Source organism: Hippopotamus amphibius, chromosome 13 (genome assembly GCF_030028045.1).
Source record: "Hippopotamus amphibius kiboko isolate mHipAmp2 chromosome 13, mHipAmp2.hap2, whole genome shotgun sequence".
NCBI classification, from domain to species: domain Eukaryota; kingdom Metazoa; phylum Chordata; class Mammalia; order Artiodactyla; family Hippopotamidae; genus Hippopotamus; species Hippopotamus amphibius.
The window spans coordinates 47,860,666-47,877,221 of NC_080198.1; the positions used below are offsets into that span (position 1 = coordinate 47,860,666).

The 16,556-nt window shown below is 36.3% G+C and overlaps 1 protein-coding gene across 5 annotated transcripts in view; it reads right to left on the minus strand.

Annotated features, from left to right (window-relative positions):
- The window catches only part of GOLGA4 (golgin A4), a 99,493-nt gene that overhangs the window by 37,174 nt on the left and 45,763 nt on the right, over nucleotides 1–16,556 (minus strand). For 4 of the 5 annotated variants that reach the window (XM_057706916.1, XM_057706915.1, XM_057706912.1 and 1 more), the window contains 4 exons: nucleotides 15,165–15,352; nucleotides 14,796–14,879; nucleotides 12,426–12,573; nucleotides 1,919–2,097 (listed from right to left, as the gene is read on the minus strand). In XM_057706916.1, coding sequence (XP_057562899.1) covers nucleotides 1,919–2,097; nucleotides 12,426–12,573; nucleotides 14,796–14,879; nucleotides 15,165–15,352 — 599 coding nt within the window. The remainder of the gene's footprint in view (nucleotides 1–1,918; nucleotides 2,098–12,425; nucleotides 12,574–14,795; nucleotides 14,880–15,164; nucleotides 15,353–16,556) is intronic. The other variant, XM_057706914.1, reaches the window with a different exon arrangement.

The following is a 16,556-nucleotide window of genomic DNA, read 5'->3' on the forward strand; positions in this document are numbered from 1 at the left end:
CTTTTTAAAAAGTACTGGCCTTGTTCTTTCTTGAATAGGAGCATTCAATCTTATAAAAATGTCAAATCACCCCAAATAAATTCAACACTTTAATATAATCAAATAAAACTGCCAACAGAATGAGAGAAGGCCCACTGGACAAAATAAACATGCAAGAATAGCCGATCTCTTCTGAAAAATAAGAGTAACAAGGACAGATTACCAAATAGTAGAACATTACAGAACTAGAATATATTATGAAACGGGTATTAGTGTAACACCAGTACACGGTCAGACAAAGCAGTGGAACAGCACAGAGAACCTAGAAGACCCGCATGTAGCGCTACAATAACTTAGTACGTAACAAGGGTAGTACGGCACGTCAGAGGGAAAAACATGGGTTATTAAAGAAATGACTTGAAGGCTACTAGGTTGTCATCTGGAAAAAATTTAAGTTGGATCCCTACCTCACTCCTCACATTAAATAAATTTCAGTTGGGTCAAAGATTTAACCATAAAAAATGAAAACATAAAAGTGTCAGATGAGAAAACTAAAAAAAACTTTTTAATCTCAATTGAAAATGTGTTTTTAAAGCAGAACAAAAATCCAGATGCATTTAAGGAAAGGAACTTTCTGCAAAGCCAAACCCCCCCCCAAAAACAAACAAACAAAAAACCCAAACAAAAACAAAACATAAACAAAGCAACAAATAACAAATTGAGAACGTTATTTGGATAAAAGCACCTTATATCCAGGGGCTAATTTTTACTATAAGTAAAAAGCTTCCAGAAATCAGTTAGAAAAAGCTCAACAGCCCAAGAAGAAAATGAACCAAGGATTTGATCAGGCTACTTAAAAAGGAAAACTATAAATTCCTTGTAAACATACAAAATCATGTTACACTGGTAAGAGATACGCATATTAAAACTACAATGATGTCATTTTTTAAAATTATCTTGGAAAGATAAAGAAATTCAGGGAACACCATCTTTGCGAGGGGGGAAACATATTCTAACACATTGCTCGTGAGTATAAACTGTACTGCACTGAGCTTGTAGCAACTATCCAATAATTTAAAATACACACAATTTTTGCCTGAGTAATATTCCACTTCTAGGAATCTATTCTAAAGAAACACACATGTGAGCAAATATGATAAGGATATTCACAATTCCAACAGTAAAAACTGAAAGCCTTGGGTTCGATCCCTGCTCTAGGAAGATCCCACCAAAAAAAAAAAAACTAAAAGCCTAAATATCTACTGGCAGAAGACTGATTAAATTATGAGTTATTCATACAATGAAATCCTGAGCAGTCTTTAAAACAAATGGGACATCATTATCAATTCAGTAATAAAGAACAATCTCCGAGACAGATTATTAAGTGGAAAAGCAAAATACAGAACAGTAAAAACAACATGCCATCTTTTGTGTTTAAAAACATTAATTAGTTAATTTAAAAAGAGACTTCCCTGGTGGTCTAGTGGTTAAGAATCTGTCTTCTAATGCAGGGGGCACAGATTTGATCCCCGGTCAGGGAACTAAGATCCCACATGCTTCAAAGCAACTAAGCTTGCGCGATCTAGAGCCCACGTGCCACCACTAGAGAGAAGCTTGCACGCCACAACAAAAGAGCCCGCATGCCCAGCAAAGATCCTGCATGCCGCAATTAAGATCCCATGCAGCCAAATAAATAAATAATGAGAGGATCAGAAAACATAAAAGAGGAATTATATGCAGCGACTATCTCTGGGAAGTATACCCAAAAAGATACACATTCATTTCTCTATCAAAGTGCTCTTTTCTTATACCCTGAACATCATGAAATCAAGATCTAAAATACAAATTAACTCTTCCTTACTGTCAAAGAGTGTAGGAAAACCATAAGACTTAAGTTTCAAAATTGCTGTAGCCCATTTCAATCTAGAATTATTCTTACTTTCATTACATCAACAACCTCCTGTTTCACGCGACTTAACTCCTGTTGAAGTCTGATACGCTCCTCCTCACATGTTTTTTCGATGGCTTTTATTTGCTCATCCATTTCTGCTTTCATTTTTCTCCGTGCTTCTTCTGTTTTTTGGGCTGTACTCAAGGCTTTTTCAAGCTCCTCAAAAGCTATAATGAAAACAGCAGAAAACAAGTATCTCAAGAAATACTATCATTGAGCTAAAGTGTTTTACATTCAGTTTATAGGAACTAAGAGCAGCAGCAGCAGGACAGGTTAAAAACTCATCACTGTTCTAAGCCAAGAGATAGTTGAGTAGTTCAAAGCCACAGAAACGCCCAGTCACTGAAAGCAATTTGTCATTGAGTTCGGGATTCAGATCTTAGGACTGCTTACATGAAGTTAAGCTCAGAAGTTAGAAAATATATTAAATTACTAAAGATTGCTCACTCTCCCCACAAATGGCCTTACGGATAGCAAATTCAAAGAAATGAAGACTTGTACCTACTTCTGTACTATATAATTCCAATTGCTTTTTTGTTTGGGATGCAGTTCTTATGTATTATCAATAATTAGGTAACTATTGTATACTCACTAGGACTTTTTTAAGAATGAAAGAATTATTCCTTGACTAATCTTACTTTTAAAAACCTCTTAACCACATGATAAAAGCACCTTTTTTTTAACATTTACTGCCTGAATCACATATTTAAACAATGTATTTTGATATAAAACTTACTACTTGTGTAAGTTTTGAATTAGTGTAGTTAACTAGAAAGAAATCTTTACCTGATTCAATAGTGTATAAAAGGCAGTACCAGCAGGGAGTTCTTGGCTGAAATAAGTAAGATTTCAGGCCCTGAAAAAACAATCATCTAGGCTAAAGGAGGAAGATCTTTAAGAAGAGCTCACCCAACATCAAATAAAAGCAGACAGCAGGGGTGCAAGAGCTGGGTAACTTGACACCAAAAATGTGTGTGTGTGTGTTTACGTATATGTGTGTACATGCATGTGTGTATGTGTATGTGTGTTTGTATATGCATGTGTGCAGTGTATATGTATGTATGCAAACACACACTTTCCCTCTCTTGCGCCCCTTTCTCTGACAGAAGAATATCCTGTGAAAATCCCATTGCTACTGTCATCCTAAACTATTTCCGTTAGTCCTCATAGAAGACACCAGACTTTCCTTTACAAAAGAGATGAACTGTAAGTAAAACATCAATTTTCAAGATGGGTTTTAATCCTTTTAAGGAACACATATCCAAGGGTGACAGTTCATTGACATGCAGTATTTTCACACCCAGTGGTATAAGAAATGTGAAACTTCAACCTATGACATCTCATGAAAAAGCCCCTTTATTAACCACAATTTGACTTAACAGACAGTGGTCTGGGCAAAGGAACTGCATACCTGGAGACAAACATCTATTCTAAAGCATTTTCTTAATGATGCATTGTAACACGTATAGAAAAAGGCAACAGAAAGGCTGAAGTCTGGTAACAACTGGGAAACACAATTTACTTTGCTCAATACTTTAAAAAAAAAACTCCTCTGGCAACCATGTATTTGATATTTTAAAAATCTATCCAATTTATTCATTTTATATGCACAAAGTATAAAATATAGCTCAAATACAGTCTAAATTTCAAAGGCATATTAATTAGCTGAAATTATTTTTAAAGATTCCTACTCCAACTTCACTGATATTTGCCTGCAAACACCAAGATGATAATCCTTAGACATAAATATGTTGGTAAATAAGCTATTTACAGGAAAATGCTGTCTTTGTTTTAGTTAGATATTCTTTTATTACAAATTCTGGTGTCAAGCATTAAGAAGCATCTCTTGCTAGTAACAAGAAATTAGTTTCCCAGTTTCTTAAAAACCAATCAAGTAAAGTGATCAATTATGGGAAAGAAATTCTGTAACAGAGTGCCCACTGCTTAGTTTGAGCTGAAGGCTTAAATCTTGGAAACAAAAACATGGAAAAAGGAATCACGATATTTTTTTAATGCTTAGAAGTCATCACCATCTTTTCATCACTGCTAATATCTGGCATGGAAGATTATATTTTAGCAGTTCTAAGCACTTCACAGAAATATTTTAAATCAGGCACTAGAGAACCTGAAAGTAGTTTTGATATTCTTCCAGCAACACAGAGTTTTAAGTGAAAAATTTTTGCCAAGCAAAATAAAACAAAACTGTACACAATCAATATCAAGTGAATTCTTTTTTTTTATTCCAGGATCCAATACAATATAAAAATAGATACAGTGCTCTCACTTTCTCAAACAACGACAACAACAAAATCTATGCCACAAAGTTCCTATTTGGATATAATTTTTCAGTAGTTAGCTTTTCTAACCATACTCAGTAAATTTTAGTATACTCTTCTGTATTATATTCTAATCTTAGTGTTAAGTCCTCTGAAATAGCTTCCTAAGTCACTTGCTTATCCATCATATAATGATTAAGGTAGGACAGATCTGGTTCCAAAGTTCCTTTCATCTAAATTTAATCCTTTCTTCCTACTTTCTGCCACCTTGTCAGAGAACCATATAATTGTATACCTAAAAAGACACCTTCGAGACTTTTAATTCAACATCCTCATTCAAATGCAAGAACTGAGTCATCCAACTTTTCCTTTGGATGATAAATCAACATAAATATACAGGATTTAAGGAACAATCCTTACCTCGCATTATTTTTTAAAACTAGCAATGCTGACATTGATCAAGCTCAGCTGAGCCATACCTTACTAAACCAGAATTTCTGAACCAATCTATCACTGATGGCTTCTAACTCTCAACAAAATGCAGCATGTTGTTATACCTCTGACAGGGATACAAAAACTCACTGCTTTCCCTCTCCATCCTACTTTATGAAAATGTTGAGTCCCCCCAAAATAAAATTTTAAAGAGGCAGTAAAACACATTTCTATATCCACATACAGAAAACTTATTTCAAACCCATTCGACACTGTACCACAAACGAAGCCACTTCCTTATAGGAAGTCTGCCTCCAGCGAGTCCCATTTCAATGCTGAAAGAGGATATACTGAGAGCTTACTTACTAACCAGAAACATCTCACCTTCTGATCTTGCAACCACCAGATATAGTAAAGTGGTGTCCATGGCCTGTAATATTCTAAAAGTGAATTCCCCACTCTTTCCAAAATGAAACTATGCCAAGATTTTAATGTTGAGTACTAAAGAAGTATGTTCTGAATGTCTATATAATTTATCTCCCAATTACCAACAAAGGATAAGTGAGTGGGGAGAAAGAAAGCGTGCATCAGCCCCAGCTGACAATATTCTGCCAACATGCAAGAGTGCGCAGGGAAACCATGGTCACAGCACACATCAGCGTGGAGGCTAAGCACGAACTGCCGCCAAATGTTGCAAGAACACACTGTGTTCTTCCAAAGCAAAATTCAATGTATCTCAGGCAATTTTTGTTTCAAAACAAAAAACGAAGAAAAACTTTAAAAATATTTCTAGGAAAAATTTAATGTACCTTAAGAATGGTCCTCCATCAATTATGAAAAACTCAGGGCAGCCCTTTTATTGCTGGCTCCTCACTTTCCCTTTCAGATGAGGTCCACTCACATCCATGGGAATTGTAAAAATGGACAAATGCTCACTCTAAGAGTTACATGAGAAAGGCTGGCAATCTATAGCTCAATAATCCAACCATTCATTCATCATGTTTGCCATCTGCCAAGCATATGCTAGGCATTGGGTGATATAAAGAAAATATTTCACAAAAAGACAGTTGAAGGCGGTGGGGGGGGGGGGGGGGGATAAAAGAACTAATCCTCAGGCTAAGCTAGGAAGAATGTGGCATTTGCTTTTGCCACTTCACTGTCTTTCCCCCTCCTCATCCTCAACATCCTAACCAATTATAATAAAAAATGCCAGAATTCTGAGACTCTAGGCAGCATTAGTGTTTTGCTGCACTGTCCCGGGGGGCACTTTACTATAAAAATAAGAAGACCCACTCTGCTCCCCCTGCAGGGAATAAGCAAAGAGGCCAGAATGTGGAAAGGCTGCCAACCTCCAGATTAACTAAGAGGCTGATTACTAACACCAAGCAAGAGTGAAGAAGTAAGCCAGTGCCTGCTTCTTTATCCCAGCAGAAAGCACGTGATATAGGACCAAAAACACACAGCTATTACTACGAAACGAATGACATGCAAATTAACAGAGAAAACAACAAAAAGATATATCAGAATTCCCACCCAATCACCAAGTCTCTTTTGTGAATAAAAGCAAAAGTCTAGAGCAGCAGTTTTCAAAGTGTGGTCCAAAAATTCTAGGGCCCTGAGACCCTTTCTGAGGGTCTATGAGGTCCTCCTGTTTCTAAATACACATTCGCATGAGGCCAGATGTTCTTCATATATTTCAACCAAAATAACATATCACAACAGACTGAATGCAGAAACAGGCTTAAAAATCCAGCTATCTTCTTTAACGACAAACAATAAGATAGGCAAAAACATAAAACAAGACCATTCTTCACACTAAATTGTGTTTTGGGAAACAGGTAATTTTCACAAAAATATTCAATATTTATACTTATATGTAATAGGTTTATAATTGTTATTTTAAAATGAACTTTTTAAAAAATTTCTAATATAATAAAAAGCAATTCATATAGCCCTCACAAACAAAAACTCTTTGGAATCCTCAGTAAGCTTTAAGAGTATAAGGAGATCCCTGTGATTTTTAAAAAGTTTGAAAACCACTGGTCTAGAGTTTACATAAATGAAAATAAAATAATACTACCACCCAGTGGCATAAACCAGATAGTGCAGTACTTACGTTGGGGCCTTCAGAAATTTAATAAATGTCACATGTGCAATGGAAATCTACTTCTCAAGCTACTTCCCAAAATACATAACAGGATTCACTCTAAGGATTAACTACACTTTGACCTTTAAAATTTTTTCAGATCTATCCAAATTTCATGCACTCCTCACATTAACCATGCAATTTATCTATCAAATACTTTGAAAACATCAGGATGATCTTGAAAAATATTAGGCTAAGGCTAAGTAAATCCAGTTAAATTGAAAATATGATTCTGGAGCAAAGAAATGTGTCCCTGTAGTTGCTGATGCTTTCTGGTAGCACTGACATTGCCAGGGATGTGAATAAGTGCAGGGTGACAAAGACCTTCTAAAATTATGTATACAAAATAAATAAATAAATAAATAAATAAATAAAATATGTATACATAGCTACTGTGCACCTACAAAACACAATTATTAAATAAACAACCTATATCAAATCAAAATCTAACTCCACTTAAAATAATAAAATTTGCCATCGGGTGTCCATTCGGTGCCAAAATGTGTACATACTACTCACCTAACATGGCACACTTAAATTCAACTTTAATTCACATGCTTTTGCCTGAGAAACATGGAATTTTCTTTGTAAAGCTTATTCTAAGTACCCATGATAAGAAAAAAACAGCCCTTACCCCAGTCCTGTTCATACAAGGCTTGGGAAAGGCACCATGATTCACTTATTGGCATGTGTGGGTGCACAAAAATAAGATGTTCTGTGAGACTTAAGACTCCAAGAAAACTCTCTTATATAAATTATCAGCAACTAACACGACGCTTAAATACACATGTGATTTTTGTTTGTTATATAAATATGCATAAATCTTATACATTATTTTAAAATAAACTCTATTTTAAAGGGTCCTTCAAACAAATATGTTCCACTGAATACCTTTGGTATATCAGGTCTATACTATACAAATGAAAAAAAAAAGCTTATTTCCTGCACAGACACAACATGACAATAAAAAAGCAAAGAATGTTATGAGTTAATCTACATTTTAAAATGCAGCCAATCAGATAAAACACAGAACTTCAGCAAAGACAGGGTACATGAAAGGGAAACAGGGTTTACAAAAGTCAGTGCATTCTGGAAACTTTCCTGATCCAAGCAGAATATTTTATTCATTTTACATAGTTGTAGGCAAGAACATTTTAAGGAGGGGGGTGTTAATACTGCGATAACGGGCTCTCTCCTGTAATGGCCATCTTTAAATCACGGAAAGGTAACTAACAAAAAAGACCACAAGTCTACACATAAGACTTTATCCTGAGAAAAAAATTCAAAGACGGAATAAGCTGTATTACAAAGTTGTTACAGTATTATTCATGATAGCGAAAGTAGAGCATAATCTCAGTGCTGATCCACAGGGAGATGGTTAAGGATGTACATGCATTCTGATAAAGCCATTAAAATACGTTAGTACTTCAGCAACATGTAAAAGTACTCCTGATATAATGCTAAATAATAAAGAAAAAGGAGCATACACAATTATGCACACAATAATGATTACCATCGTATAAAATACGGATTGAGACGAGACTAAATGGAACTATACTGAAACAATGGTGATGTGCTTTCATTTTCTCTGTTTTCCAATTCTGGGGTAATACACATTAGTGATTTGCCAGCTACTCTGCCTCCTACCCCAGTTAAACACGCACACACATGCACACACAGAACCACCAAGACCTAGCGTGAACTTCAGCAGCATCAACGTTCCGCGTGGGTGCTGCACAAAGAGGTAATATTCTAGATGATTAGGAATAATATCTTGCACCTAAAAAACACCACGACGTACTTAAACTGAATCACCGGAACTCTCCAAATTTAAAATCTGGTTACTTGAAGATACGACTATCTGTTTTAAAGTAACACCTAGAAAGGAATACTATTAACAGTTGTAGTAAAATGCTACTGTAACAAATATATATTTATTTTCAGCTTTCTTTATCCACTGAAATAAATAATTTTAACAAAAGTGTTATGATATCATATTTCAGAAAACATGCCTAACAGTTCCACTGTAAAGCAGAATAAGTACTACAGGCTGATTCAGCATCAAGTAGGCATGTGACCATATTCCCATAGTCTTAGTATTTTATGATAGTATTATTCTTTGTAAAATCAGAGCCACTCAGATTTCCTGTGTCTTCCAACATATGCAAAGCATCACAGTTTGTCTAGAAAAACTATGAGAAGCTGTGCAATAGACTGTTTTTCCAAGAAAAATAGTGAGGAATGTCGTACTTGAGCCGATTTTGACCTCCAGAATAAGTGAACACCCAAAAGTAGCTATTTGTCTGCTAATATCCACATGTCAAGAACTGCTAAATATATTAGCTAAATTTTTTACAATAAAAAAATGCATTAGGAGAGTTCAGATCCTTTGATAATTATTTTATGTAGACACATTTACTTCTAAAAACCTTCACAACCACAAACTTTAATGTTAGTGTTTCCTTCACATGGCCAGCTCTTACGTGTTTTAGCCTTTGAATTTTAAATCTAACAAAAAGAAAGACAAACATTTAACAGAACAACTGAATTCTCCAAGAGCCAAATGATGTTCATAAACAATTTATGAAAACTACTTCCTTTACAAAGACCTTTTCTTACTTTTAGTACTAAATTGGGACTTTTCTGTCAATTGGCATATGCGTTTTGTATTTGAACTAAGAACCACATTATATGAGAACAATTCTGTTCAGACTCAACTAAAACCATTAGATGAAATTCAGTTGATGCACAAAACTAACTTTCATTATACATTTAAAGGGCAACATCTTCAATATGGAATAAGTCTGTTACAACTTTCTATTATAAACCTCAATGACGATGACTACAAATATAATTGTGAAAATATCTTTAAAAGCACTCATAACTGTGTTATCCAAAGACTCTGCAAAATACATATATCTATTAAATGACTGTAAATCTTAATTCTCTAAGTATTTATTAATTTTAAATATTTTGACACTACTATTAACAGATAAGTTTCTCAACTTATAGGCTATGAATATTTACAAAAATACAGTTTTATGAAAATCACACTTAAAGACAAACTACTATGTATACAATAAATAAGCTACAAGGATATACTGCACAGCACAAGGAATATAGCCAATATTGTGTAATAAGTATAAATGGAGTATAACCTTTAAAAACCGTGAATCACTATGCAGTACACCTAAAATTTATGTAATATTGTACATCAACTATACTTCAATTTAAAAAATAAATAGGGACAAAACACATCTGTGTTTTGGAGAAGCAAGAGATGGAAGGCTGTATTACAAAAGAGTTGAGTGCAACAGCAGCCTGGGAAATTTTTATCCTACAAATGAATTAACTGTGTATTTTGCCTGATTTTTCATCATTCACCCCTTTTTACTTGTTACTCATGGGTTTCTACCTCCTCACAAGATGCACCTCAACTTTAAAAGGAAATGTAATCCCTAATCAGCATTATCTTCTCTCGCCTGGCTGCAAGAGTCAACAAAAGCAGTCCTAAAAATGAAAACACCTGAAGTTAGAAGCTGAGCCTCTGTGTTAGGTTTTCTGTTCACAGAAATCAAATTTGTTTTCACAGCGTCTCACAAGTCTCCAACTGCTTCAAGGAACTCTTTAGAGATTATACTCTGAGAGATTCTACCTATTAACGCTCTCTGAAAGGAAATCTTGGGCTCACTGGGAGGAAATTTCTAAACTTCTCAGCCACTTATCAATAAAACAACTACAACGAGATGAGATATTTATGAGCACATTTGGTGTCAATCAACCACCTCTCTCATCCAGACCCATTCCTTTCCTTAAACCTTATGATCTGGTTTCTAAAATCATTTCTGAAACTGCATCCTAGGAATCAAATCCTCATGCAAATAACAGACATTTAAAAAATCTTCATCCTACCTCCCCCACTTTTGGAAATGCCTCCTGTATTCCCCCAGAACCATAAGTATCCACAATTCCTATGACTTCTCAGGTACTTTTTTTTTCCCTCATTTACTTCTCTTTGCCAAACTCAGGATCTCTATGTTAACAGCACAGACTCTGGACTCAGAATGCCCAGATTCAAATCCTGACTATTCATTTACTCTCTGTGGGTGAATGGAAGCAAGTTACTTAACTTCTATGTTCTTAGGTTTTCTTGTCTTTTTTTCTTATTTGTGAAATGAGGATAATAGTAATACCCATGTCATAGAAATTTTGGGGATTAAATACAAATACGTACACAAGTGAATACAAGCAAAGCATTCATGACAGAGCCTTGCATAACGTAAGCACTGCTCAGCAGCAGCAGCGGCCGCCAAAGCTACCACTACTACTACTACCAGTAAAACAATCTTTCAAAGCAACCAGCCTCTTCTACAACCTTAGGCTAATGACTCCTGAAAGATGCTCCAATTTCTTACTTCCAAATTCCTACAAGTCAACTCCATTTGGAAACCTCAGGATTGGCCCAAATTCAAAGAATCTAAGCAAACTCATCATTTCACTCCATCCCTCAGCATCCCCATTTAGAGTTCCTATTCTGACTTCACGTGATTCATTCAGTCTCCTAACCTTGAAATTCTGGCGTCATCTTAGACTCCTATTTTGTTTCCGCCCTTCCAAGCTGACTGGGTACCAAATTCTGCAGATTTGACTCTTCCTCTCCTTCCCAGACCAGCATCCTAGTCAAGGTGGCCAAAGCTCTCACTTCCCAAAACCTGGATTTCTACCCTTGCTTTTAAATTTGACTTTCCACTTCACTTCTTTTCCACATGCAACACTGACTTCCATCACATCATGCTTTCCTACCACTGGTTTCCTTGTTTACCAACATCTAAACTCAGCTACTCACATTTACAGACTTTAACAGTCGGTTCCTTCAAAATCCAACTTCATTTCCCAATTCAGCAAGAATGGTTTCCAGTTGACGCACACAGCCCCTCCGGTCACTGTGCCCGTTTATGGTCATAAATCTGAAATGTGTGCTGCGGCCATCTCTCTGTTAAGGCCCATTCTATCCATTATCTGAGGCCCAACTCAAAACTCACATCCTCTCTAACCTGAAGGCTCCAGTTCACTCTGCCCTCTCCTCTTTCCCAGCATCTCTCCTTTCTTTATTACTCAGTATCATACCTCACTAAGTACTGTGCTGGTCTCTATACTTTACAGTCTAGCATTTATTGGGTCAAAACATAATGTTGTTATGTATAAAACTGAATTATTCCATCATTCTCTTAAAAAGCAGACTACATCTTATACTTTTTATTTACCCTGGAACATTCATAAGGTACTAGTCATTCAATATGTACCATGCTGTGCCTACTTGGGGAGTTCCAAAATTGTAAACCTGAATTTTGATAGTCTAAGGAAGTGGTCAGCAAACATTTTCTATAAAAGGCCAGATAATAAATACTTTAGGCTTTGCAGGGCTCTACATAAACAGGCCGGGAATACGTTGCATTTCACCCATAGGCCATAGTTTACCAGCCCCTGCCTCTTCTGAGGAACAGTCCACAGTGTCTTTATAGAGTCTCTACAGTTCAACATTTTCATCCATATTTAACTAATTTTTCTACGTGTTGGTTGGTCAAGCACTTTACATGACTTTTGACTTCTAACATAAAACAAGTAACCCCTGAGTTCTTACCAGCTCTTTCAGATTTTTCTTTCTGCTCCCGTAATTCCTCTCCCTGGGTAGTCATCTGTTTGATGCGACTACGAAGTTGGGCAATTTCTTCTTCTTTCATTTCCAGGGTTTCATGCATCTGACGTTTTGTCTCTGCTATTACCATTCCCTAAACAGAAGTGGAGACTAAAGCATTTGCACAACAAAACTGCATTATCAATAGCATACATCAAACTTACTTTAAAGGACAGAAAACATAATATTTCTTACTAAGTATAGCATAAGAATTATTTCAGTATCTCACAAACTGAAGTCTGTGTCCTGTGTATATACTACACTATATACTATAATAACTTCAGTTACCTGGCATATCAGGGTATTTTTAATATAAAAAATTATTTTAATAATAACTTTAATCTTTTAATTATAAACAACACACTTTAGTTAAAAGATTTATTTTATAATCTTTCTATAAATGTTTACTATAATTCTCCCTATCTTAGTAAACAGTTTATATTGAACACAATATCACCTTCTGTACTTGACTCAGAAGCAGCCATGAACTACAATCACTGAACTGCACTGCAATCACTGAACGGCGCTGTGACATGGGGAAAGCCCCAGAGGCTGCTGAGAGTATAAGGTTACGGCTGCCACACTGGATGGACCCGGACTGCAGTACAGAGCTAGCTGGATTTTCTCCTCCCTCCTGTGACTGTCTCTGGTCCCAACACCATTCCTTATTACTGTCAGCGAGGCATTCCTCCAATTTGCTAACCGCTACCGTCTTCCCACTCTCTGGATAATCTACACAAGAAATGCAGGTCGCTAGGGGGAAATATAATCAAAGAGTATACATTAAATCAGTCCTTTGCAACTAACAAAAAATGAGTGGTTCAACTTGTCTCTTGAAAAATAAGACTCTGTGACAGCTATTTTATGATATTAAGCAGAGTATTACCTTATTTCCACGGTTTGTCAACCCTTGCTTTAGGGTATGACTCTTCCAGATGGCTAATATTAATGAACAGATTAAAAACCAGATAAGGGGGGCACTATTATACAAAATTCCAAAACAAAATTGTGGGCCTTCAGTTTCTTCAAAAACCAAAGCACAATGGAAAAAAGAGAGAGAGAGAGAGAAAGACAGAGCAGTGGAATCTATAGATTAAAAGAAGTCTAAAGAGTCTCATCAACCAACTATAATGAAGGAACCTCATTTGGATCCTGATTCACAAAAATGGGAAAAAAATGTATGAGACAAAAAGGGAAATCTAAAACTGTCTAGATAGTTGATTGTATTAAGGAATTGCTATTAAATTTTTAGATGTGATCATGATAAAGTGGTTATATTTTTATCTAAAAAAAAGACCTTTATTTTAAAGAGACATTAAAATACTTATGGAAGAAATGATAAGATTTCTTAGATCTGCTCTAAAACCATCTTGGGATGAGGATACTGGGGGCTGGGAATGGACAGACGAATCAAAATTAGCCAGGAGATGTTAAGTGTTGAAACTGGGTGATGGGTTCACAGGAACTCCTTTTATTAATCTTCGTACTTTTGCAAATGTTTTAAGTTTTTCATAATAAAAAAGTTGTTTCTTTGTTTTTAAAGAGGGCCTTCATGAAGTTTATGGACTACAATCTAGCAAAATGAAAAAAATGAAAAAACTGCCGATACATTTCAATAGCAGAACAGCTCTGACATGTTCTTAATTACATGGCCACTTAAAATCCTGTAGCTGTGAAGTGCCATATTAAAGAACAGGGTAGATGGTGTGGAACTAACTGGAAGCTACTTTTTAAAAAAGGACCCATGAACCTGGTGCTGAAAGGCTTTGGTCAAAACTGTTTGCCCATGAATTTTTTAGCTGTCTTTGCTGCCATAGCTAAAGCTGCAGTTCCAACTCTAAACTGCCAATCTCACCTATACATTCTACAGTTTATTCGCAGAAATTTCTGTTCATGCTAACATATACATTACCACTTCTTTACTTTTTTAGGCAATTTATCTGTGAGATTAATCTGTTTCCGTTATATTTGAAAGACAATACTTATATCATTCACATTTAGTAATGCCTTAACTATAAATAATTTAACTTTTCTCTAAAAAGTAGTTATGTTCTATAAACAAATTTCTTTCACAACAGTATTCTAATCTATAAATCAAAATGCTGACTGGGATCAAGAAATCACAGATTCAGCTTCACATGATACAATACTAATGCTAATAGTTATATAAATCTAGAAATTAAAACAAAAAGATTTTTCATGGAAGCAGCTGTAATAATTTTGGAAAGCAGAAGTCTGAATGCTTCCAATTGCTTCCAAAAATGAACTGGGGGGGTCCCTTGACAAATTTTAGTATCATAAGTTTTGTTGTTTTACCTTATCTTGTTCAAGCTGTTCAATTAAGTTCTTTGCATCACGCAACTGAGTGATAAGTTTAGTCTTCTCAGCCATATGAAGCTCCTAAAAAAATTTTAAAAATTCATTTCCATCTCTAATAAAGCTTCTCCTCACATAAGAACTCTAAACATTTTCTCTAGTTTGAATACTCCTACAAGTCTAGTAGGAGAAGAGAACACAGGACGTGTCAAAAGGATGATAAATGCTATGCAAGCCCAGGGCACTCGGGCCCTCTCCACGCTGTCTACGGAGGAAGGCGGAAGGCTTTCCAGAGGAGGCGCAGGCCACGCTGGGGCCGCTGGATCTGGCGTCACGGGGCTACGTTCAACCACTCATTTGCTCTTTTACCTTCATCTTTTCTAGTTCTTGAAGTCTTTCATCTAGTTGTTCTTGCAGGGCTTCTTTTTCACTGGCTAACAGTGTACACTGTTCCTTATGGGACCGAATGGTTTCCTTACAGCGCTGCAGTAGATTCTCTTGACGCTTAACTCTCTGCTGAAGTATTTCCAGTGTCTTCGCAGAGGCTCCATCTCCCACTATTAACAAAGCAGCATGAGCAGGGGCAGTCAGTGAGGAACCTAAGGGCCCCCTGGGAACAGATACTCTGTAAGTGCAAAGGAGTGTACTCTCATCCCAACACGCTGCTACACTCTGAGCCAGACAGAGAAGAGAGGGGCGCCCTCCCAAACCTCTACTCTGCCGCTACGTGTGTGATCTGCACCTAAAGAAGCTGAGAAGCACGTTCACCTCTTCTGTGGTTCAACCCCAACCCAAATGGCACACGACACTCAAGCGTTAACTAGCATTAACTGAATCCACCCTCCTTCAACAACAATTTGATGACCAACTTTTGCTATTTAAAAGTGCCTCCCGTCTCTTAGTGCCAATCCCAAAGGAATCAATAAAGTATTCCTTCCAAAGCACTCTAATCTCATATCCAGAGAGGAGTTCTGGCAAGTACAGCTTTCTCCGTCTCCTTACATTTATAACGTAGCCCAGGGGCATTTCAGGAGCCCTTACAGGTTGGCTGCTCAGACAGATGGCTGCTCAGCACCTTACTCTGGCACTGGACAGACCAAAAGTTTATCATAAATCTCTCTGCGAGAAAGCTAGTAAATAAAAAGTGGGAATTTTACTAAATAGGTACTGCAAAGCCTCAAAGAATAGGGAGGGCTATAACTGGATTTTAAAACAAAATTTAACTATGCCTTCTTTTACAATCACAAAGCAAATAATAGGGCAAATACTGGCATCTTTGCATGTAGCAATATGTAAGCAATATTACTTAAAAACTAACAGAGCCAAATCATCACAAAGAACATACTGCTAAATCTCGAGCAGACCTGACCTTTTATATGAAACCTAGCTGCTGCTATCAATAAAAGAGTATACTATAATGAATTTCAATTACAATGAAAATGTGGTGCTACTCACAGACTTTCAAGTTTGAAAACAACTGCTTACTTTCTCCTGAATAACAACAAGGAGCCAAAAAAATATCAAAACTTTCTCCTGAATAACAACAAAGAGCCCAAGAAGACCTCAAAACTCTTGCATCTGTTAAAAACAGGTCCAAAATGGAGGCTAAGCTCCACATCACCAAACTGAGACTTAATTATAGTTTCAGCCTCTCCCAGAAATGGAGTTAGACCAGTCCATCAGGAATCACCTGGTCAACACTAGAGAAGTCACATGCCTGACAGACCCCTGAATCCCCTAAAGGAAAGGGACCTTGTCACA